Source organism: Sus scrofa, chromosome X (assembly GCF_054392235.1).
Source record: "Sus scrofa isolate SSC_HxYL_T2T_F1_AM1 chromosome X, Sscrofa_HxYL_maternal_Yorkshire_Landrace_v2.0, whole genome shotgun sequence".
NCBI classification, from domain to species: domain Eukaryota; kingdom Metazoa; phylum Chordata; class Mammalia; order Artiodactyla; family Suidae; genus Sus; species Sus scrofa.
This window is the reverse complement of record NC_139401.1, coordinates 51,656,020-51,681,753: the sequence shown is the minus strand read 5'-3', so window position 1 is coordinate 51,681,753 and position 25,734 is coordinate 51,656,020. Positions and strand designations below refer to the sequence as shown.

The 25,734-nt window shown below is 41.4% G+C and overlaps 1 protein-coding gene across 6 annotated transcripts; it reads left to right on the top strand.

The window, feature by feature from the left end:
* The first annotated feature begins 1,256 nt into the window (after positions 1–1,256).
* Positions 1,257–25,680, top strand: ALAS2 (5'-aminolevulinate synthase 2). Of its 6 annotated transcripts, none has more exons than XM_003360337.5 (11): positions 1,257–1,292; positions 6,912–7,107; positions 7,764–7,886; positions 8,716–8,826; positions 11,436–11,658; positions 12,211–12,395; positions 15,132–15,311; positions 18,042–18,206; positions 18,777–19,045; positions 20,669–20,831; positions 25,390–25,680. In XM_003360337.5, the coding sequence occupies exons 2-11, from the start codon at positions 6,927–6,929 to the stop codon at positions 25,551–25,553; spliced, it is 1,764 nt and encodes a 587-aa protein (XP_003360385.1). In that variant the 5' UTR covers positions 1,257–1,292; positions 6,912–6,926; the 3' UTR covers positions 25,554–25,680. The 6 variants fall into 6 exon arrangements, with proteins under 6 accessions (XP_003360385.1, XP_005673726.1, XP_003360386.1 ...); XM_005673669.4 differs by having other exon boundaries at positions 7,764–7,892; XM_003360338.5 differs by lacking the exon at positions 8,716–8,826.
* The last annotated feature ends 54 nt before the right edge of the window (positions 25,681–25,734 follow it).

The following is a 25,734-nucleotide window of genomic DNA, read 5'->3' as shown; positions in this document are numbered from 1 at the left end:
CAGATGCAGCTTAGATCCAGTGCTGCTGTGGCTGTGGCATAGGCCCCAGCTCTAGCTCCAATTAGACCCTTGGCCTGGGAAATTCCATATGCTACAGGTGCAGCCATAAAGAGAAAAACAAAATATTCTCACATATGCCCAAACATATTTATTGCAGTATCATTCATAGAGGAAGGGGGTAATCCCTGGAAGTAACCTAAATTTTCATTAATAAGGGATTATTATGGTAACATTCAGATTCTGGAATATATTGACTCCTCTAAAAAGAAATAACTTATCTGGAAAGATCTACATGGCATATTGGCATGCGGTCAAATGGAAAAAAAAAGTAAATTGCAGATCAGTACATAGAGTATGATCCTATTTATGTAAATATAATATTAACAATAATAATCTGTCCCACAGATGAAATTTCCTGGCTATGACATAATCATGCTGCCCTAGGATTGAGAAGGAAAGGAGAAGATAGGAGAAGAAAATTACAAAGAGATAAGGAAACAGTCATAAAAAGAAAAAATAAAAAAACTTCAATATTTTAACTGTATATTCTGAAAAGGAGAATAGTGCTTAAAGAGTGCAGGTTCTGGAACCAGACTGCCTGAGTTCATAGCTGGGCTCTGTATTTACTAGCTGAGTAATTATCAGTTAGTTACCTCACCTTTCTGAGCCCCAGTTTCTTCATCTGTAAGATGTGGTTAATAGTACCTACCTCATAAGGTCCTTATGAGGATGGGCTAAATTAATCCACGTAAAGCACTTAGCAAAGGTCTGGTGCATAGTAAATACTCAATCAACATCAGCTGCTATTTTTTTGGACCAGGTACTGTGTTGTGTTTTCTGTATATGATGTTGTTGAATTGTTACAATGGCCTGAATGTCCCTCTATAGTAGCTGTTAGAGAGCCCTTCCCTCTGTGCTACAGTTGCTTTGAATTTAATTGCCCTCCTCTTATAGTTGAGGAAAACTAGAGTAGGAGAGGTGGTTTTGCTCAGGGTGCCCTAGCTATATAGGGATGGTCATTTCCAAAGCCCAGAAATTTCATTTTACTACTCCAGAGGGAAAAGAGAAAGAAAATAGAGAGAGGGAGCCAGTCCTGAGTGAGGGGGGAGGCAAAGGGGGACTACATTGTGTTTTATCTCTAGCAAGGGCCTGAGATACCTTTGGGGCCAATGCAGAGCCAGACCAGCAGAAGGCGGGGTGGGTGGAGCTGAGCCAAGGGGGAAGGGATAAAAACAAGGTCCTGATCCACAGCACCCACCCGTCGTTCGTTCGTCCTCAGTGCAGGGCAACAGGTAAGTGTTGCTTTCTGTCTGCTTGCCCACCTCAAAGCCTTATACACTGACTCTCTGGCCTGATTAGATCTGACTTTGTTTCTTAGAATCTGTCACTCTGTCATTTTCTATCCCCCATCCCAAGCCTCTTCCTGTCTTTCTCTATTTTCAGGCTTACTTTGTCTTTTCCCCCATTGTTTCCTCTCCTGTGTTAGTTTTCAACACCACTCACTTCACTTCATCACTCTCTGACATGCTAGCTTTCTCTTATTTTTCCTTTGCCTGAGACTGGTATGTATCTTTTCCTCTAAATCTCTCTCGCCGTTTCCATCTCTTGCCTTTACTTACTCTGTATCTCTCAGTCTCTTTCTGTCTATCTTCCTTTCTTTCTCTGTCCCCCAGAAAGATGTATTGATATTTCTTCTGGCAATTCTCCTTTCCACCCTCATTTTGACTGCTTCTCTGCTTGGCTAACAGCAGAGCTCAATGGGTCAGAGCCTAGAGGGCCAAAGGTAGGGAGAGAAAACTGAGTGAATGTGGGGTGATGGGAATCTAGGGAGAGATTTGAGGGAATTGAGTGATGAATAATTCATATAAATAAAGAGAGAAGATGGGAAAAGTATGTTTTGTCACTAAAAGGGCCATACACTATAAGTCAGTAAATTTGCATTCTCATTCTAATTTATTATGAAGCAAATCATTCATCCTCTGGAAAAAAGAAAAAAAAGAAAAAAAAAATTGGCCTATAATTTCCGCAACCTTTTCTAAGTTTGATTTTGTGGGCTTCTAAATTTTCCTGTTCTTGAGAATTTCTGGATTCTGATTCCAGGTATCTAAAATTCTCTATGATTCTTCAGTGACATGGAGAGGGTGCTAGGAGGAAGTAAAGCCTGATGCTTCCAACTCCTAAAGAGAAGTGACAATGTACCCTCCAGACTTAACTGATTCTTACAAAGTAGGCCACAAAGGGGAGACTGGGAGCAAGGAACACTTCAGTGAGTGGTTTCAGGCTTTCTGCTGGGGTAGAGTTGTGGTTAACCCCTCTGATTAACCCCTGCAGATTGACCACTGACACAAGAGAGGAATTTAAGGTGTAAGCAGTCACTTGGCCCCAGTTTTCACTGTTATCTGAAAGCATTGTTCTGAGAAGACCCTGGCAAAGATTGGAGCATAAATTGTTAAATGATGGAGTGAAAGAACGAACAAATTAATGAATGTTCACCAGTGCCTGAAATTCCACTTAAGTTAGAAATCTGTCCCTTTGGTAAAGACATTGGTTACAGCTCAAAATCAAATGTCTCAGAAAGGGACCTGTTAGTGCAGCAGAGGGGATTAAAGTCTGGAGTCAGGCTCTCAGTAAAGAAAATATGTAGTATGGAGTTCCTGTCATGGCTCAGCGGGAATGAATCTGACTAGCATCCATGAAGACATGGATTCAATCTCTGGTCTCACTCAGTGGGTTGAGGATCCAGCATTGCCATGAGCTGAGGTGTAGGTCGCAGACGTGGCTCAGATCTGGCATTGCTCTGGCTGTGGCATAGGCTGGCAGCTACAGCTCTGATAGGACCCCTAGCCTGGGAACTTCCATATGCCGCAGGTGCAGCCCTAAAAATAGAAATAAAGAAAATATGTAGTCATATTTTAATCATAAATCTATGGTGGTTAAGTTAGCAGGTTCTGGAACCAGACTGACTAGGTCTAAATTCTGGTTTTCCTACTTACTAGCTCTGTGACCTTAACAGTTTACTTAAATCTTTTGGGTCCTTGGTTTCCTCAACTTTGAAATAAATTTGACATTAATATATACCTCACAGGCTTCACATTAAATAAGTCAATATGTGAAGCATTTACAAAGGGGTCTGGCACAGTGAGAACTCTACAAATGACTGTTAGAACTAGATGGAATCTATGAAGTTATCTTGTCCACTGTCTGTGGAGAAACTGAGGCCCAGAGAGAGAAGTTCATATAGTAAATTGTAACAAAATAAGGACAAGAATCAGGAGACAAGACTTAGCTTTTCAAAACTGGCCTGATGTATTTATGATATTATTTCCCTTGGATACTTTCACTTTCCCTGTATAGAAAATGAGGACTAGAAAAACACTTTTTCAGTGTTTACTCTAGGATAGGAACTCTTCTACACACTTTATATAGATTATATTACTGAATCTTCACAACATCCCTATGAATTAGATTGTTCTTGTTATTATCTACATTTTAAATATATGACATTGGAGTTCCCTTGTGGTACAGCAGATTAAGGATCCAGTGTTGTCACTACAGTGGTCCGGGGTCACGGCTGTGGCATGAGTTCAACCTCTGGCCTTGGAATTTCCACATGTAGTGGGCATGGAATATATATATATATTAGACACAGAGCAGAGTTTTCTAAGGTCTCAGAGCTAGTAAATGGTAGAACCAGGTTTCAAATGCAAGTAGTCTGGATCCAGAGGCTGTGTTCTTAATACACTAAACTGTCTAAAATGCTCTCTTGATTCAATTTTACTCACTCCAATCTCATGATAGGCAATGAGATAGAATGGAAACAGAGTTCAAGGTAACTAGCGGGACTACAAGGCTATGTGTCAGAAAGATGGGAAGACGAGTAAGGCAGGGCAAATTTCGGGAAAGCAGTATCAGAACAGAGAAGTTGGAACTGGAGCTTGAAAGAACTTGATAATTTAACAAATTCAAAGAAGTAACCTGTATTTTCCCAGGTGCCTTAACAAATCATGGTTAAAGCCCCTTAGAGGAGATGTGTGTGTGCGCGAGCGCGTGTGCTGAACTTCTATTTTTATACCTAGGGGCAGGATGCATCATCATCCCAAGGCAGGACTGGATTTTGCTTTTTTTCTTTTTTTTTTTTTTTTTTTTTTTTTGGTCTTTTTGCCTTTTCTACGACTGCTCCTGCGGCATATGGAGATTCCCAGGCTAGGGGTCGAATCGGAGCTGTAGCTGTCCAGACTACACCAGAGCCACAGCAACATGAGATCTGAGCTGCGTCTGCAACCTACACCGCAGCTCATGGCAATGCCAGATCCTTAACCCACTGAGCAAGGCCAGGGATCAAACCCACAACCTCATGCTTCCTAGTCAGATTCGTTAACCACTGAGCCACGACGGGAACGCCTGGATTTTGCTTTTAATCTTGGAGGTTTTCCTTCACATTACGTAGCCCAATGTTGTCATTATTGCTGTTAATGTTTGGGGAAAGGAATTCGCAAGAGCCTGGAACCTGGCCATCTGCCTTGCCTGCCTCTTCTTGGACCATCTGTCTCCCTAACCACCAATAGCCAGGGTTAGCCCAGCCAGATGCTCAGACATGATTCTAGAAATGAACTCCTCTTCTCTCCCACACCCTGGTCTCAGCTTGGGGAGTGGTCAGACCCTAAATGTGATAAACTCTGGGAGCCTTATCTGTGGTCTGCAGGCTCAGCCCCAAGCACTTTAGCCTTTGCAGACAGGCAGGAGAAGAGAAACTCATTTTTCCAGATATGAGGTAGGCGTCAAATCCAATTCAATACCTACTATGTGAGGTAGACATAAACACCTAACATTTGATGGCTGATGAAAGCTGACTCAAAGAGGGAAAGTTACTTTCCAAGAACATCCAACAAGGAGTTGGGGAGCTGGAATTCAAATAAGAAAAGTTAACACTTTCTCTTAGGCACTGTCCTCAAGTCTCAACATGAGTTTCATTTAGTCCTTTCATTTAGTCCTTTCAACCCCTGGACTTTCCCAATTTCTAGAACCACATACCCTACCCCACATACCAACCTGTGCTCCTATGACAAACTGTGAGAGTTGGAGGGAGGATGTTCTGGGATGGAACAAGTGCAAGAAATTGCTTTGTGAGTTAGGAGGAGGGTCCTTGCCCTGTGAGATCTAAAAGGGAAGGGTATTGCTCTATAAGAGGTAAAGGTGGTTGCCATATGACAACATAGCCACAGGTTGCTTCTGTTCACTTGTCTCTCAGAACATAAGGCCCTAAATACCAGAGGTGTTGTTAGGTTCTACTCAGTGTCTCTCCTGGTGGTGGTAGGGTTTTAGTCTTCCTACATTCCTCCATCTCTCTCTTATTGTCCTGTCCCGTAACTTATCTCACCCTCTGATTGCCAGATCTCTAGTTTGCCCTTTTACTTTTAATCTATTTCTTCTTGCTCTCTCAAGCTCTCTTTCTCTTCGTATATCTCAGCCCTCTCTCATCCCAATCCCCAACCAAACTTAGCCACCTCTCTGTCTCTATCCTTTGATCTTATATCTAGTTCCTTCTCCCTATCACACAGTCTCAGTCTCATTTCCCTTAGTAGGGCCAAGCTCCTCTTCCCCTAACTCTTCCTTGTTGTTCTCTCCCATCCCTACAATCTCTAACAGTGTTTTTCTTTCACATTTGTACCTGACTGACTCTCTGCCCCTGCTAGGCATAATTCTCTTCTCTCCTGATCTCAGTTTTCTGAGTCTTTGTGTATTTCTCCATGCTCCTTGATCTAACCTCATGTCCCTCTTGTGTCCCTCTATATGTCTCTAACCCTAACTCTACCTCTGCTCTGTTAATCTCCCTCTCTCTTTCTCCCTCCCTCCCCCTTCTCTTCTCTCTTTGATTTTTTTTTCTCTCATCTCAGTCTCTTTCCCTATACTTATGCATTTACCATAAGCCTTTTGCCCTTTATTTTCCTGGATCTGTCCTCGTCTCCATGTTCTTACCTCTACCAGTCCCCTTTCTTTCAGGCTTTGATCTTTCTCTCTTGCACAATTTCTGTTCTTCTAACTCCAACACTACCACTGCACCTCTGTTCGCTATTACTTTCCTCCTTTTATCTTTCCTAATTTTTCTTTCCTTCTGACACTTCCCCTACTCTCCTCTTTCATTTGAGTTCCTATTCATTCATTAATTTACTCACAAATCCAACAAATATTTATTGAATGCCTTCTATGTGTATTTAATTTACTGTTTCTTATCTTCTCTCTGCCATTTTTCTCTCCTCTTAGTCTTTGTCTCTCTCATTTGGCCATATACTTGTTTCCCAGATCCCTTGGGTCTTTCTTTCACTTACTTCTCTATCTATGGTTTTCCAAAGGCCAGGAGCAAATCTAAAGACAGTAAAACACCAATCTCGTGGCACATGGTGCCCTTTTGCCCTGTTCCCTGAATCTGCTTAACTGGTAGCTGTGTCCTCAAGCTCCTTGTCTCTCTGGCTGGGCATGCTCAGGAAAAACTCAGAGCCATGTTTTAGGAGCCCTGGTCAATGGCGTCTGTCTGCATTAATAGACTGAATCTTCATTTGGTTGAGGCCACTAGACTTAAAAAGAGTTTTTGCCTTAAGTGTTTATCAAAGTGTTGGTGGGTTCTCAACTCTCATCCTACCACACAAAATCACACTTCAGTTATCCTTACCATCACAGAGGGGGTCAGTGGCAGAGACTGAATCAGAATTTAGTCATTCTGATCTCCAATAGGAACTCTTCCCTTCAGCCCTTTTGCCTAATGGTCAGTTTCCTATTTCTCCCCCTCTGATACATTCTTGGTACATTTTAAAATTGGTGGAGAAGCTAAAGGCAAAGGATCAAACACAGGAATGACCTTTGGATTTAGGACAGGCTTTCATGGTGAAATCTCATCTCTTCCACATCTTCTGCAGAACTTCGGGCTCAAGATGGTGGCAGCAGCCATGTTGCTACAGCGTTGCCCAGTGCTTATCCGGGGCCCCACAGGCCTCCTGGGCAAGATGATTAAGACTCACCAGTTCCTGTTTGGTATTGGACGCTGTCCCATCCTGGCCACCCAAGGACCAACCTGTTCTCAAATCCATCTTAAGGCAACCAAGGCTGGAGGGGGTAAGAAGTCATTGCTGGAAAATGGGGGAGAATATCTGGGTCCTGGAGACAATGTTCCAAGTCATACTGTTCATCACTACATGAAAACTGGGAGGGTTCATTTGAAAAGTGTCAAGGAAGAATGAGATGGCCTAAAAATACACCTGGGCTCTGACTTCTGGCAATATCTCTAACAAGAGTCTTACTCTCATGCCTCTCACACTCTATATATTTCAGTCATTCTGAAACTACTTAAAATTTCCTAGATTAACTTTATTGCCTCAAACTTCTGTGCTCCTGCCACATGACCCTCTTCCCATGATCTTTACCAGAATATCTCATACTTCCCATGCAACACTTAACTGAGGCATCATCTCCTCTACGAAGCCTGCCTAGACTTCCAGCCTGTCCATTTCCAATTCTGGGTCATATCCCTTCCCTCTTCTAAATTTCCATAGCCCATTCCTCCTTCCCATCCCAGCACTGTTCACAATATATCTTCAGTATGTGCCATTCTCAACAACTTAGGAGCTCCCCTAGCACAGGGACCAGATACATTCATCTCTGTGTATCTACATAGCCTGAGACAGAGCTTTGAGATATAGTACCTCTCAGTGACCATTTTTTAAACTTATAACTAGAAATTCACTGCTGCTTACTCTCTTAAATTTACACAGACTCTCCATCTTGGGCTAAGAGCCACTGTCCCTTCATGCTGTCGGAACTCCAGGATGGGAAGAGTAAGATTGTGCAGAAGGCAGCCCCAGAAGTTCAAGAGGATGTGAAGACTTTCAAGACAGGTTGGAGTTAAGTTCCACTTCATCTAAACTCTACTCCTAATGCTTGAATTTTATTCATCACAGTCCTGAACTAGGCTAATCCAGGGACAGCTACTACATATTCCATGATGGAACTCCAGTCTTTTCCAGGGGAATCATGGTAGGCAACAGCTTAGACTGAAATGCACCCTCCCCAACACAAATATATGCTTCCATAATCTTTAGCTAAATAAGTCTAAAATGAGCCCTCTAGAGTTCCATCCCCTCTCTCCTGAGTGGCTAAATGGATCCCAAAGCTGGGATTGCACATTTAAGCAATATTATTCTATGATAATATAGATTTGCATGAAAGAGTACCCTTTGCAAGCAGGTACATCATTTAAAAGGGTATGGAGTCCAAGCCAACTCAACTGTTGCAGAACACCCAAGATTATAACACTTGAGAGGTGTTGCCACACTGTCAATATCTTTCATAGACTCTTTTGGAGTATTATTAATGATAAAAATTTCAAAATTGAATTTTAATGACTTTCAAGAGAAAAGGGTAAAGTACACTGCCCTGCATCTACCTTCCAAATGCAGTACTCAGAAATGCTAACCCAGTTACCTCACCCAAGGGAAAATCCGAGGGAGGAGAAGTATAATTCACCTTGTAGAAAGTTTCCAGACACATAAGTCTCTACTTGGGAAGATGAAAAGGGGCTCACTTTGCAGAATATTTCTCTCTGCACAACGCTTCCCTACTTCCTAATCTTGAATTTTTATGTTACATTAAGTTTAAAGAGGACAGAGATGTTTTCTTCCCCTACCCCCTTTCTTCATGGCCAATGAATCCCATATTCCCTCTCAGACCTCCCCATCTCCCTGGCCTCAGCCAGCTTGAAGAAGCCATTCTCCAGTGCCCAGGATCCAGAGAAAAATTCAAAGAAAGTCACACACCTGATTCAGAACAATATGCCTGGTGAGTTTGCTGAGGTGAAAGTAAAAAGGAATAGGAATATGGAAGGGATGCTAAAAGTGTTTCTGCCACAGTAGAAGAAATGGCAAAGATATATTTTAGAGTCAAAGGGAGTCTGAGTTTAAAGTTTAGTGCTGGCACTTGATGAATCTGTGTGCTTTGGACAGTAAGTCACTTGCCTGAAGCAGGATTTTTAATACATCAAGTTTATCATGAGAAGTAAATAAAATTCCAATTACATATGCAAGTGCCTCTAACTAGTTATGAAGCCTCATTAAATATTAGGTTTATTCCTAGTATCTTTTCTGCATGTTTCCCTCAACAACTCTCACTCTTCATAGAGAAATTTTTCCCCTCTCTTGTATGTGTTTATATTCATTTTCATAATGAAATGTTTTATTTTCCCAATATAAAATGGATCCAATTCATTGTAAAATATTTTTCAACAGATACAGGAAAGTATAAAGAGGAAAATTCAAATCACTCAGAGTTCCATTATCCACCAGTAATTTTTTGTTATACTTTCTTCCAGATATTTTTCTATGACCCCCCCCCCCACACACACACATGTTTGTATTAGAAATGTGATCTTGGAGTTCCCTTAGTGGTGCAGCATAAATGAATCTGACTAAGAACCATGAGGTTGCAGGTTCAATCCCTGGCCTTGCTCAGTGGGTTAAAGATCTGGTGTTGCCATGAGCTGTGGTGTAGGTCGCAGATGTGGCTTGGATCCCCCATTGCTGTGGCTGTGGCATAGGCCGGTGGCTGTGGCCCTACAAAGCAAAAAAATAAGAAATGTGATCTTACTTATGCTTTGTTAACTTATGATGAGTCACGGGCATAATTCCATGTCCCTAAACATAGAACTGCATAATAATTATTAATCATTGAAATGTGTTCTGTAGCATGGATCAAATGTCATTTAGCTAATCAAGCACCTATATCTCAGGTAATTTTTTCCCAATTTTTGTATGTATTCCTCCACTTTATATTGTATGTTCATTATGCATACAAATAAATGTACCCAAAGATAATATATAGTATTATCTTAAACTTAGTATGGATATACTAGACATTAATTAGTCTTCTATTGGGTTACTTCCAATTTTTATTATTACGAACAGTGGTGCAACAAATATCCTTGAATGTACCTCTTCCTACACATAAGTGTTTCTCTAGAATAGGCACCAAGAGGTGGGAATTTTGAGAATGTAAGGGTGTGTATATTTTCAATATTAATAAATATTGCAATTAGTCTTCCAAGGAGGTGTACCAGTTATCAAAGAGAGAATTCATATTCTCATATCCTCCCCACAACTTGATATTATCAAACTTTATCAAACTTTTAAAATTTTATCAATTTGACGGGTGAAAATTTATTTTTGCAGTTTGATTTCCCCTCATTAAGCATCTTTTTCTACATTTATTGAATTGTCTGTTTATATTCTTTACCTGTTTTTCTACTGGGTTATATTTTTTCATAGTAACTGTTCAGTTTCTTAAAAAATGAATTCTGAATATCAATAATTTTCTGTTAAATATGCTTCAAGTATTTCCCTAGGTATGTCGGCATGTGCATTTTAAAAACCTTTGCTACATATTTCCAAAGACCACTGCAGCAGTGATGTTACCAGTTTACACCCCCATTACATAGTTTCCATCTGCAATGATCATGATATCTGTCTCATGTATAGAGTTCTAGAGTTTAACACGTCCTTTGGCATATAGTATTTCAATTTATCCTTAAAATATGGTTGCTCCATTTTGTAGTAAGAGTGGTTAAAGAAGCAGACTTTAAGGACTTTAGGTACTTATTTATAGGCCACTTATGTGCTATATGACCTTGGTCAAGTTACCTAACCTCTATATGCCTCCATTTCCTCATCTGTAAAAGGAGATACTAATAGAACTTTCCACATATGGTTGTTGTTAGGAATAAATGAAATAATATCCATAAAGTTCCTAAGAGAGGGCATTGCATGTAATAGGCACTTATTAAATGTTGGCTACAATAAATATAATTAAATATTTATTATTATTATTATTATTATTATTACTATGACTACTATATTACTATAGTCACAATACTATCATATACCAGATATTAGTCTGGGTGTATTACATTCTGTTTGTCATCAGATGGTCACAATTTCACAAGGAAGATATTAGCCCCATTCTGCAGATGAAGACATTAAAACTAAGAGGATTCATAACTTGCTCAAGGCCACAAAACTAAGAAGTTACAGAGATAAGACTATAAGCCAGATCTGTCAAAACTATTTCCACTGAAACTGGAAGTAGTGATTCTGGTACGGAGGCTGCCATACTAAACTCGGGAAAAGAGATGAGGCCATGCCAGGGGTAGGAAGCCTGAGTGAATATATAAATGAATTATTAAGTTAATAAGCCAGTGTGTAAGGAATGGGATGGTTGAATAAAGCATTAATGTTTGAAGTAATAGAAAATGGCAGATAATAAGTTAATGACTGATCAAATAAATGAATAAATGGAAAAAGAATTGGAGAACTCAAAATAAAATAATGAATAAAAGATGGACTAACCAAGAAGTGATTTAAAATGAATTATTTTCATCCCTATATCTACTCCCACAGGAAACCATTTCTTTGGTTATGACCAGTTTTTTAGGGACAAGATCATGGAGAAGAAACAGGACCACACCTACCGTGTGTTCAAGACTGTGAACCGCTGGGCTGATGCTTATCCCTTTGCCGAACACTTCTTTGAGGCATCTGTGCCCTCAAAGGATGTGTCTGTCTGGTGCAGTAATGACTACCTGGGCATGAGCCGGCATCCTCGAGTCTTGCAAGCCACACAGTGAGTAGCAGGGTCTGAACCATGAGTTGTAGGGATATGTCCAGAGAAGAGCCAAGGCCACAAATGGAAAAAAAAGACAGAGCTGAGAGTAGAAACCTAGGTTCCACCCAACATCCCTTTTGTTGAGTTCCTTCAGCAAATCTAATCTTCAGACATGAACTAAGTCAACAAACCATGTTTTCCAAACTCTTTGGTGTCCAGCGCTATGGAGGAAAGGATAAGAAACTGAGCAAGGCCCATTCGCCATGAGCTTTTACTCTGGCTGCAGAATGAGTATTACCAAAGAGGTTGTGCAGCCTTCTCTAGAAGGTCTTCCAACCTAATCAAGCTCAACCCAGCTTCTCCCTTTATCTGAGTGCCTTCAGCCTGAGAAGGAAGGGCCATTTCTCCCCGTTGTCCCTATCCTGTCCTCTACTTGGTTGTATAAGACACAGCTCATAGAGAATCACTAAGTCAATATTAACCCCCATCAAGGAATAGAAATCTACTCAGTTCCTCAGTATCTGACAATGGTTTCTTTTCCTTTTCTTCCCTCTGTTTTCTCCTGAGCAGAGAGACCCTGCAGCGTCATGGAGCTGGAGCTGGTGGCACCCGCAACATCTCGGGTACCAGTAAGTTTCATGTCGAGGTGGAGCAGGAGCTGGCTGAATTGCACCAGAAGGATTCAGCCCTACTCTTCTCTTCCTGTTTTGTGGCCAATGACTCCACTCTCTTCACCTTGGCCAAGATCCTGCCAGGTAAGCCTGCCTGAGTTTTGTTCAGGGCTGGTATCCTGTACTATGGCATCTAGTCTTACTACCTCCATCACTCCTTCCCCATCTTATGAGTTCACTTGCTGCCACTGTCCTTCCTTTCTTACTCACCTTTCATGTTTTCAACTCTGGATGACCATATGCCTCTCCTTTCTCCCCTTCTGCGCATAGGCTTAAGACTACTACTGAGGAACATTGCCTAACCTCACAGAAGGGTGACATAAATGTGTCACTTCCCAACTCAACTGCACTCTTAACACTTTATATCCTTACATGAACTTTTTTCAAACTTTTTTCCCTCTTCTAAAACCTATAGCTACCTCCTTCAGTTTTAGCAAATAACCTCACATCTTACATCATGAAGAAAACAGAAGCCACCAGACAAGAACTCCTTTAACTTGTAGCCACCAAATCCACAAATTTACCTGACTGTTCATCTACCCTTCTTTCCTTCTCTTCTTTTACAAGTTGAAGACACATCTCTCCTGCCTAAAGCCAATCCCTTCACTTGAATAACACATCCCATCCAGATCCCATCCTCCTGCTCTCCACTCTCTAGGCAATATTGTCCTCAACTCATAAGCCTGTCATCCTTCCATCACAGCCCAAACCAAGATGAATATAACTTTCCACCTTCTCTATGTCAATCCTGGACTTAGATAATTGTTCATATGGGAGCCACGAAAAATTTATGGTCCCCAACCTCTAACAGATCCTCTATGCTATCTGGCAATCTTGTTTCCATAGTCAGCTTTCCAAGTCTCCAGGGAAACTTTGCCAAACCCTCATTCTCCTCAGCCTTCTTATACCTGCACCTCACCCACACCCACAGCAGATGACTTCACTTCCTACAACACAGAAAATAGAAGACCCCCAAATAGTAATGTCCTCAACTTCTTACCTCAAACTACCTACAAACTCATGAGCATTCCCACATGTCCTCGCCTTGTTCCTTCTTGCCTGTCACAATGGAAGAGGTGCCCTTTTTCTTGTTGACTGATCCTTACATTGGTGATCTGTGTCTTCCTCCTCAGGAATCTTGATCTATAAGTTTCCCCTCTCCATCCTCTATCTTCAGTCTCTCCCTCTCTTTAAACATGTTGAAGTACCTTGTAATCCCCCCCCAAAAAAATTTCTCTAGTCACTAACTACTGTCCTCCCTATTTACAGACAAGCTGCTTGAGAGAAGCCTCCACAGTTTCTATCTACTTCCTCACTTCTTGCTGATTTTTCAGCACACTGTAAACATCTCTACTGCTTCTCAGAAAATTTTTTTCTGAGATCACACATAACCTCAACTAAAACCAACATCTTTGGGAATGTTTTCAATGAATCTACCTCTTCAGCCATTAGAATTCAACTTCTTTCCATTTCCTCTGCCAGCCTAGACCAACATCATTTTCATGATTTCACCTTTGCCTTCCTACAATATATTCTTCACAACAGTTAGATGATATTTTAAAAATGAAAACCTGCCTTTGTTACCCCTTGCCCCAAACCTTTAATAGTTCCCCACTGGCCTTAGGACCAAATCCAAATGCTTTATCATGCCTTCTAAAGATCTCAATAATATGGCCTCTACCTACCACTTTAGCTTCATCTTTTGACATCCCTCTTCTCGCTCTTCCATATTCTTCCATCCAGTAATATTCACTCACTTAAAAATCAGTAATTTGTTTTTTCATCCATTCATTCAAGAAACTTTACTTAGCATCTACTGCACACTTAGCCTTAATCTGGGTACCAGAGACAGAAAGATTAAAAAAAATGTGTTTCTGGGATTTCCTGGGTGGCTCAGCTGGTTAAGGATCTGGCACTGTCACTACTGTGGCACGGTTTCAGTCCCTGACCCCAGAACTTCCACATGCTATAGGGATGGCCAAAAATAAAAAAAAGGTGTGGTTCCTGCTCTCAAGAAACTCCCAATCTACTTATCTTTCACAGCAGATCCTCCAGGAAGTCATGCCTGATTTTTGCAGGTAGAAGTGATCCCTTGCACTAATGAAGGGTCACAGTTCCAAAGTGCAGCTTGGGAAGCCCAGGAATCAACTCTCTCCACCAATTTCCCATCTCTACATGATCTTCCAGCATTGTCCAGTAAAGACCCCTGCATTCCTCAGATCTTAGAGAAAGGTCTTCTCCTCTCTGGACCTTACATTTCTCACTTGTACATTAAAGGCCTAGATTCCATGTTCACAAATGGCCCTTCTGTCTGTGACTTGTCATGAGCTTATGATTCAAACTGTGAAACTCTGATGAGTATCTACCCTATAACAATAAAGAGAGAGGATTCTACCTGGAAGAATTGGAATTTCATTCATATCAGAAAGAATCTAGCATCAGTCCAACTCATTAGACTGGGATATTCCCCAGGATAAACTCCTTTCTAAGGCTTAATCTTGGCGTCTGGGAGAAGGAACCTAGGCCCTATCCTTAGGAGACTCTAGAGCTTCTTGAGAAATTTAAATTTCCTCTGCCACAAGATAATCAAAGGACAGGCTAGGGTTAGAAATGCCTAGAGTGAAGGGTATAGGGGATTAGAGTTTCAGGGCAGAGGAATTCTTCCAAGAGAGGAAGAAGTATTACAAAATCTTCCAGAGGACAGAGACCAAGTCTTCAGAGGGAGGAAAGGATTGGCTCTCTGCCCCTGCCATGTCAGTCATGAGATTGAAGTGTGAATACTGGGACAGAAGCTTAATAATTATGCATCTGGTTCTTCAGGGTGTGAGATTTATTCAGATGCAGGCAACCATGCTTCAATGATCCAAGGTATCCGCAATAGTGGAGCAGTCAAATTTGTCTTCAGGCACAATGACCCTGAGCATCTGAAGAAGCTTCTAGAGAAGTCCAACCCCGTGACACCCAAAATTGTGGCCTTTGAGACTGTTCACTCCATGGATGGTATGCATATGTGTGGATGTATATTTCTAAAATTGGTCTCACAAAAAATGATGATAATGATAACAGCTAACATTTATAGAGTGGTAATTATGTGTCAAGCAAAATCATTAGTATTTTATGTGTCTTACTTCACTTACTCTTCACACAATTCTATGAAGTAGGTGCAATTATTATTTCTATTTATTTACATGAGGAAACTGAGATACAAACAAGTGATATGACTTGCCCAAAGTCACACAGCCAGTAAATGAAAAAGAATGGAGGCAGCTATTACACTGATCTCAAAAGTTAAGAAAGAAAAGTGCAGAGACAGTACCCAATTGGTTGGCTCAGTAAATTGGTGCCGAATTGAGTAACTGTACCCTAGGATGTATGATTCCAATTCCTTCACATGACAGTCTCTCCATTGGAAATGATGTGCAAACCAATCATCCCAGTGTCTTATTTCTGCAACAGAAAATTTCCCAATTGCCAAGGGTCTTTTTCAATGTCCAGTATGAAGTATTGGAATCAAAACAGGTTTTCAGATCGGATAGACCTTGGTTTAAATCCCGCCTCTGGCACTTACCAGCTCTCTGAACTTGGTTAACTCTTTAGCTATCTGAGCTTCAGTTTTCCCCAAGGTAAAATATATGTTTGTAAGAATTAGAGATGATGGAAGACATGCCATTTATTATGATCTGAGTAGAAATAAATGAACTTTATCATCATACTTCTTTTCTTTCCCGAAGTGAAACAATACTCATATCATTCTATTGCTGTCCCTTTTAAGCAGAAATAAAGTGTTTTATGCATAAACTTTTTGGAATTATTAAAGGTAAGAGGCCCTCACTTCATTTCAATTTGTCACTTTTACAAGAAAAAAAAAAAAAGAGAGTCCACTGTATTCTCTGATTTAGCAAATGTAAGTGCCATCAGCATCAATCAGTGGTGATGCACAGGCTGTGGAACTAGACCATTCATGTTCAAATCCCAGCATGACAACTTATTAGCTTGGGCAAGTTTCTTAATTGTTCTGTGTCTCAGTTGCCTTACTTTTAAAAATGGAGATGATAAAAATAGAAGAGCTGGGAGTTCCCGTCGTGGCACAGTGGTTAATGAATCCGACTAGGAACCATGAGGTTACGGGTTCGGTCCCTGCCCTTGCTCAGTGGGTTGACGATCTGGCGTTGCCGTGAGCTGTGGTGTAGGTTGCAGACGCGGCTCGGATCCTGCGTTGCTGTGGCTCTGGCGTAGGCCGGTGGCTACAGCTCCGATTCAACCCCTAGCCTGGGAACCTCCATATGCCGCGGGAGCGGCCCAAGAAATAGCAACAACAACAACAACAACAACAACAACAACAAAAAGACAAAAAAAAATAGAAGAGCTGTGAGAATTATTAGTTAATACATGTAAGGAATTTATTCTTGTGCCCTCTCCCACATTTCTGCAAGTAGCAGTGATTATATTTCTGCCACAGAAATTATTTTAATTCATTATTTCTCTAGTGTAAACCATGTTGAGACAATTCTACTTCCTTACACATGCAAATACATGATTCCTTATTTTTTTTTTATGGAAACCCTACCTAAACTGTCAATCATAGGACAGAGTTACTCCCATTGAAATAATTCTTGAGCCATCACACTGTTCTCTTTGTTTTAGCTCCAACTCTTGTGGTCGTCTCCCCTCATGTTGTCCCACACGTTGCCTATATATAAGATTTACAGCCATTTGAAGAGCTTAAAACAACTAACAGCATAGATGATGCCTAGGATAATAGGGGAAATGGTAAATCTTCATGGAAAATATATAGAAACAGTTACTTCTAATTCATTTTCATTTAATCAATTGAGACTGAGTCTGTGGGAGGGTGCCCTCAGGTAACAACATTGACAGAGATGAGAAAGAAATACATTCCCACAGAGACACAGAAAAGACAGAAATGCAGATACAAAGAAACTCAGAAAGAGACACAAAGATACGGAGAAATTCTGAAGTCAGAAAGGTATACATAAAGTGACACAAATGGTGAGAAATGGAGAAGTGAAAGAGGAAGGTGAGGGACCGAGTGAGAGAGACAAAGAAACAGAGGGAGGAAGAGGAGAGGAGAGAGAAAAACAAAGGCAGAGACAGAAAAATAGAGCTGCAGAACCAAAGATGGAAATAGCCACAAAAAGAGAGAGAAAGTTACAGAAAGGCAGAAAGATAGAAATAGTGAGGACCCATGAAGAATAATGATATTGAAAGGGCTGCCAACAGCACTTGGTTGAGGACGTGAATGGGATCTGAAATCAGGACTACATTAACCTGGAGCAAAAGGTGATTTTTGTTTTCAATTTATTTGAACAAAGCCATCATATAGTCTAGTGCCAATCCTAGATGGAAATACACAGACTTGTAAGAAAAAATAAAGATGCAGAGAGAGGCTGGCAAATAGCATAAACAAGGGGACAGATATTATCAAAATGAAGTAAAAATAAAAAGACAGAGAGGCAAGCCTTAATCATGAGTTGTGGAACACACACACACACACACACACACACACACACACACACACACACACACACACAGCTTAGATGGGAGTGAGCTGAAACCAGTCAACACACACAAAGAAGTTTGGCATAGTCCCAAATGAGGGCGAACACTGTCCCCCTTTCCCAACCCAATATAGTTATGGTTGCAAATTCCATGCTGGAGATGGAACTGGGGAAGGGTTATAATCTACCTCTATCCATTGGCTTTGCTCAGGTGCCATCTGTCCCCTTGAAGAGTTGTGTGATGTGGCTCACCAGTATGGGGCTCTGACTTTTGTGGATGAGGTTCATGCTGTAGGACTGTATGGGTCCCGAGGCGCTGGGATTGGGGAGCGTGATGGAATTATGCATAAGATTGACATCATCTCTGGAACTCTTGGTGAGTGAGTCCCTTGGGTTACCCTTATATACAATCCAGAAAGAAGGCCCCTAGAATACCCTTTTCTTACTCCTCCCCAAAGTTGCAGGAGCTATTGGGGTAGAATTTACAACCCCAGGCCAAGGAAATCCTGGATTCTCTCCTCCCACTCCCACCCCACTGCAGAGTTGAGAAAGTCTGGGAGGGTTCTTTGAGAAGGCCCCCTGAGCTGAGCCAAATAGCCATGTTCATCTAAGTAGAGAATTGTAGTTCTAAACTCCTTCCCCACCCCAGCTCCAAGCTTCACTTTTAGCTCCACTTTGGGGCCTATTTGAAGGTCCCCACCCAGCTCCTGCCTATCTAGTCACTGCATATGGCAGGCTTTCCTTGAAACTCCTATCTCAAAGCAGCAGAATTTTCAGCTCTGTCTGCCTTGTCATGGACAGGAGAGATGAACAGAGGCCTGGGAAGGGAGCGTGGAGCTCCAGCTTCTGATGCACCTCCTTGTGTTATCTGGGGCATGACCCTGTTCCTCAGGGGACTTACAATGGGGTCTGTGCATATCCTCTTCTTACTCCTCCCTGTCTCCAGGCAAGGCCTTTGGCTGTGTGGGTGGCTACATTGCCAGCACTCGTGACTTGGTGGACATGGTGCGCTCCTATGCTGCTGGTTTCATCTTCACCACTTCACTGCCTCCCATGGTGCTCTCTGGGGCTCTGGAATCCGTGCGGCTGCTCAAGGGAGAGGAAGGCCAAGCCCTGAGGCGGGCCCACCAGCGCAATGTCAAGCACATGCGCCAGCTACTGATGGACAGGGGCCTTCCTGTCATCCCATGCCCTAGCCACATCATCCCCATTCGGGTGAGAGCCCCATACTACCTATTACCCTTTCCGCCTATCTCTTCTGGGCGCCTCCTCATACCCAGCAAACCAACACCTGCTCCTCTCAACTCTGCTTTCCTGTTAACCATCCTCCTTATTGTGACTTTTGTGACCCTTTTCAAAAAATGATCAGCCATTCTGGATTAACCAGTGTTTTTTTTTATTTTTTATTTTTTGCATCAGCTATTATCTCATGTTTATTAGACTTTCCTGATCCTCACAATATTGAATACTGACCTATAATTCAGTGTTTTTTCAAACTGTGGATCTAGACCATTAATGGGTCACAAAATCAGTTTAATGGGTTATGACTATCATTAAAAAATAGAAGAAACAATAGGAAATGTTGGAGTAAATCACACACAGTAAGGTTATCATATTATGAGAAATGTGTTTCAGTTGTGTATATGCATGTTTATGTGTATGTGTATATAGTTCAGTCATGTTGTGAAATGTATTTCTTACTGAGAACTGAAGTCAGAAAACAGAAAATCAAAATCCATGGGAGTAGCTGCTACTTTGGATTCTCAAGTATGTTTGAGTATGCACTGCCTTTTAAAATGAACTGATAATTCTTTCTTAAATGGCATCTATTTGTGTGTGTCAATAAGTTAGGGTATGGGAAGGACATATTTTTGTGACTTTTTTATGGATGAGAAAGAAATAGTCACTGTTCTTGGGCTAACCCAATGTTCCCTTGAAAGACTGCTTTTGTAAATATATTTCTTTAATTAACCCAATGACAACATCCCAGAGGGGGCTTGAAGGGTTTATCTTCTTACCCAGAACCACCCCAAATCAATATACTAGCTAAGTAAAACCAGTGTGCTTGCTCTGCAAACAGCTTCAAGACAAGGTCCCTGGCACCACCTTCACCGCCTTTAATTTTTTTTGAAGTATAGATGATTTACAATGTTAGTTTCAGTGTACAGCGGTGATTCAGTTATATATATATTTTTCAAATTATTTTCCAGTATAGGTTATTACAAGATATGGAATATAGTTCCATGTGTTATACAGTAAATCTTTATTGCTTATCTGTTTTATGTATAATTTGTATCTGTTAATTCCATACTCCTAATTTATCCCTCCCCATTCCCTTTTTCCTTACATATCTATAAGTTTGTTTTCTGTCTATTTCTGATTTTTTTTACAGATTTTTATTATTTTTTTAGATTCCACATATAAGTGATATCATATTTGTCTTTCTCTTACTTCGCTTAGTATGATATTCTCTAGGTCCATCCATGTTTCTACAAATGGCAATATTTCAATTTTTTATGGCTGAGTAATATTCCATTGAATATATAGACCACATCGTCTTAAGCCAATCATTTGTTGGTGGGACTTGGGTTGTTTCCATGTCACAGATATTGTAGGTAGTACTGCTATGAACACTGTAGTGCATGCATCTTAAATTTGACCACCACTTTTGAGCAACTCCTTGAGAAATTCTAGATCTGCCACTGACCAAGTCTCATTAAAAAATATGTCACCAACTTTGCTAGTGTTCTTTGATCTGATTCCCTCCACCTGATTAATGGAGCTAGTGATAGTGGGGCCAGGGTGACAGATACTGATAGGCTTTTCTCCTGAACCTAGGTGGGCAATGCAGCACTGAACAGCAGGATATGTGACCTCCTTCTCTCCAAGCATGGAATCTATGTGCAGGCCATCAACTACCCAACTGTCCCCAGGGGTGAGGAGCTGCTGCGCCTGGCACCCTCCCCCCACCACAGCCCTCAGATGATGGAAGACTTTGTGGGTAAGTCCTCAACATGGATTCCTACAGCACTTTCCTTCCCTTCAGCCCCAGTACCTGAAGAAGTTGAGAATGGATTCCATTCAGCTTAAAAATATATTTCTGGAACATCCATTGTGTGCCAGGTTCTATACTAGGGGATTCAGTTTGGTTGAGGAGGCCATAGCAGACCCAAACAATGACTTCAAGAGGTGATCAAAGTTCAACAAAGACAATGCATGGGGGAGTTGTGGGAGCAGAGAGGAGAGGCCTCACCCAACTTCTGAGATTCAAGACAGGCTTCCTAATGGAGGTGACACCTGAGCTGAGTCTTGCAAAGGTGTGTGGTATTGGACCAAGAGAAGAAAGAGGGTATGGAAGGAGTATTCCCAGCAGAAAAAAGAGCATGAAGAAAGGCAAGAAGGGTAAGAAGTAGCCTGGGATATATCAAGAACAATAAGTAGGTATGACTGGAATGTAGGGTAGTAAGAATGAATTGGGGGAGGAGAGTGTTTATCTATGAATCTAAAGACAATACAAGATTTAGAAGCTTGTAGAGCTGACTGAGTAGCTTGGGTTTTATCCTGAAAGATACCAATTTGTCAACTCACCTAAAGTTTACTGGATTTCTGTTGGGTGCAGGACCTGCCATAGAGCATGTTCTCATTCTATGTCTGTTGGGTCAAAGACATGTAGGCAGATGATGGTATAGAAAAGGAGACAGACATAAATGTGAATGGTATTGGTCCAGTGTAATGAGTTCCAATATTCTGGGAACTGGAACGAGAGTGCTCATTTATGGCTAGAGAAGGTAAGAAAGGTGAAAATAAGCAAGCATTGTAGGTTAGGAATTGCTGCTGCTGCACCTTGAAGTACATGTGGTATGGTATAAGGACATTCCAGAATAAGGAAATTCCATAGCATAGACACAGAGGTAGGAAAACAGATGGCATGAATTTGCAACAGATGCAGAATGATAGTTCAAGGGAGACAAGATAGGTAGGTGCCATTTGTTCAGTCACTTACAAACATCAAATAATGCTAGCCAGTATTTATTATTTACCATGTGCCAAGAACTGTTCTAAACATGTTGCATGTATTAACTCATCTAATCCTCATGGGGTAGAAATAGTATTATTAGCATTTCCATTTTATATATGTGGAAATTAAGGTCACACAGCTGCTAGATTTGAACTGGGGAGTCTGTTTCTATCTCCGTGCTCATAATTACTAGATGTACCACCTCCCTGAGCTGACCATCTAGACTTCTAGACCTTTTGCTCAGTCCCCTCAGTTGCTCCGGGCTTCAATTATAGAGCTCTTGGTACTCTCAGTCCTCTGGAGTGTCCACTTATGTTGGACTTTTGCAGGCAGGAAATATGAGAGGCATTCACCATGATTCCACCAATCAGTCTTTCAATCTCACAGCAAACCCATCATAAAATCTTGCATATGTTCTCTACAATCTCTCTCAAATCTCTTCTCCAGTGCCACTTCTTTAATCCATGTCAATGTGATTTTTCTCCTAATTTTCCTGCTTCTCTCTTGCTTCCTTCTCATCCCTTATCCATACTGACCACCAGAAGGATTGTTCTAAAAACATGACCATATAGCTACTTGCTTAAACCTTTCTACATTGTCATATTGTGTCCAAGGTGAGGTGTGCAAGATAATCCACAGGATAAGGGGATTTATTAGAATTTTGCTTACTTTTTATCTTAAAAAATAGGAAATTAAGCATTACTGATAATGACCTCTAATATAAAGACAATGATAATTGTCTATAGTGTATAAAAAACTCATAGAGATTGGAGGACATGTTAGAACTTTTGTAACTGATGGGATGTATAGCCCCAAAATTGGAGACCATTGGCCTGTAGAATAGTCAAAGCTCCATGGCATGGTATTCAGTGCCTTTAACATGGTGATCTCTATGTGCTCACCTCTTCTCCACATTTGTTTTATTTCTTCAGCTACATTGAATGACTTATAGTTCCTAAATTTTGCTCTAGACTCTTACCTCTGGGACGTTACTAATGACTCTCCCTTCTGATTGGAATGCCCTCACTCACCCCTTCCTCTGGCTTCCTCTTTTGCATCTTCTAGACTTAATCAGGCATTCCCCCCCCCTTTTTTTTTCTTTTTAGGGCCTCACCTGAAGCATATGGAAGTTCCCGAGCTAAGGGTCAAATCAGAGCTGCTGCTGCCGGCCTACACCACAGCCACAGCAATGCAAGATCTGAGCCACATCTGCGACCTACACTGCAGCTTGTGGCAATCCCAGATCCTTAACCCAATGAGGGAGGTCGGGGATTGAATCCACATCCTCATGGATAGTAGTCAGGTTCTTAACCTGCTGAGCCACAACAGGAACTCAAATCAGACATCCTTTAATTCATCCTTTGACCACATTACTGAGTACCCACTGTGTACAAGTTTCTGGGGATCCAGTAATAAACAAAACAGACATAAAAATCCCTGTCCTTCTGGAGCTTACATTCTACTGGCAGGAGATAGTAAAAAAACCCTTTTAATAATTAGCAAATTAAATTGCATGGTAGTTCTAAGCATAATGGGAAAAAAAGAGGAAGAAAAAAGAGATAGAAGGTGCCGGGGTTTACAGGAGCTAGCTTGGACGAGAGCTGTAACATTAAACAGAGTGATAAGAGTAGAGAACACCAAGGTGACAAGTAAGCAAAGTTGAAGGAGGCGAAGAAGTTACCTGGGCAGAAATTAAGGGAAGGGCATCCCAGACAGAGAGAACAGCCTGACAGGGAAAACCTTAACACAGGAGTATTCCTTCTGTATTTGAAGAACAGTAAGTAAATGAGTGTGGATGGAGTGGTGTGAACAAGAAGGAAAGAGAAAACTGAGGAGGGATAACGTGGGGCCAGACTGTGTAGAATATTATAAGCCATTGGAAGGACTATGGCTTTAACTCTGAAATAGAGAGCTTTCTGAAGGATTTAAGCAGAAGAGTAATATATCTGATTTGGGATTTTAAAGAATTTCTCTGCCTTCTGTGTTGAGAATAGACTGAAAGAAAGAAAGAGTGGAAGCAGGGAGATCCCTTAGAAGCCTACTACAGAACCTCAGGTTAAGAGATGATGGTAGCTCAGACGTGAGGATAGTATTGAAGGTCATGAGAAGTGGTCAAGTGTTGAAGGTAAAGCCAATGGCATTTGCTGATAAATTGGATGTGTGCTAGGAGAAAGAGAAAAATAAAGTTGGCTCAAACATTTCCATATTGAGGAGTCCCCATTGTGGCTAAATGTTAACGAACGCAACTAGTATCCATGAGGATGCTGGTTTGATCTGTGGCCTCGCTCAGTGGGTCAAGGATCCGGCATTGCCATTAGCTATGGTGTAGGTCATAGACGCATCTCCAATTCTGTGTTGCTGTGGCTGTGGCATAGGCCAGCAGTTGCAGCTACAATTCGACCCCTAACCTGGGAACTTCCATATATAGCACTTGTGGCCCTAAAAAGGCAAAAGGAAAGAAGAAAGAAAGAAAAGAAAAGAAAAGAAAAGAAAGAAAGAAAGAAAGAAAGAAAGAAAGAAAGAAAGAAAGAAAGAAAGAAAAAAAGAAAGAAAGAAAGAAAGAAAGGAAGGAAGGAAGAAAGAAAAAAAGAAAGAAAGAAAGAAAGAAAGGAAGGAAGGAAGGAAGGAAGGAAGGAAGGAAGAAAGAAAGAAAGAAAGAAAGAAAGAAAGAAAGGAAGAAAGAAAGAAAGAAAGAAGAAAGACAGAGAGAGAGAGGGAGGGAGGAAGGAAGGAAGAAAGGAAGGAAAGAAAGGAAGGAAGAAGGGAGGGAAGGAAGAAAGGAAAAAAAAAAGCATTTCTGTATTGAGCAACTGGAATTGCCATCAACCAAGATGGGTAAGGCTAAGAGTAGAGTAAGCTTGGTGGAGGGTGGGGAGATTAGTAGCTCAGTTGTGCTCCTGTTAAGTTAGAGATGCCTATTAGATATCCAGGTAAAACTATAAAAAGGCAATTGGATATACAATTCTAGAATTCAGGAGAGGTTTGGGCTAGAGACGAAAATTTCAGATCATCAGCATACCAATGGTGCTTAAGCCATAAAATTAGGTAAGATCACCCAGGGAGTGAGCATGAAAAACAGCCAAGGACAGAAACCTGGGACACAACTGACAGTGAGGTCAGGTTCTGTCCTCTGGGTTCCCACCCCCTCTAGGAAAAACCCCTGCCCCAGGCTCCCAGGTCACAATACTGACGAAACTGTGTGGTTACTGTCAGTGTCGTCTTCCTCACCAGGCTAGGAGATCCCAAGCAGATAGATTCATCTCTTAGGCCACAGCATGTCTTATACTTAGGGAGTGGTCCAGGCCAGGCCAGTATAGCTTCAAATCAGGTCAAATGAGTGCTTCCCAATTGTTTATATAGCACAGCACCCATATACAAATGGTAACATTCACAGCACACAATGGAGCAAATAGAGGAGGCTACTTCTGGTTCTGAGACATCTCAATGTGTTGAGGGTATCTTGGCATATCTGTACTGTAACACAGGGATTAGGACTTACTCTAACCAATTCTTTCCCTCCCCTCCCTGCTACCACCTTCAGAGAAGCTGCTGGCAGCCTGGATTGAGGTGGGGCTGCCCCTCCAGGATGTATCTATGACTGCCTGCAATTTCTGTCGCCGACCTGTGCACTTCGAGCTGATGAGTGAGTGGGAACGTTCCTACTTTGGGAACATGGGGCCCCAGTATGTCACCACCTATGCCTGAGAAACCAGCTTCCTTGGATCCCCAGTCCACCTGTACTTCACTTGGGGCTAGGCTGCCTCCTGTCCTCTGCTTTGCTGTGTGCCTTTAACTGACTTGAGTCTGAAAATAAAGAGCAAAGTGCAGCATATGTTACCCTTTGTTTGACAGAGAACAGACAACTGCATTATACTTGACCCCACTC

Coding starts and splice junctions, on each gene's coding strand:
- ALAS2 (XM_005673669.4), top strand. CDS start 6,927: ATGGTGGCAGCAGCCATGTTGCTACAGCGTTGCCCAGTGCTTATCCGG. Junction 8,827..11,435: donor GATTCAGAACAATATGCCTG/GTGAGTTTGCTG, acceptor CTACTCCCACAG/GAAACCATTTCTTTGGTTAT. Junction 15,312..18,041: donor GACTGTTCACTCCATGGATG/GTATGCATATGT, acceptor GGCTTTGCTCAG/GTGCCATCTGTCCCCTTGAA.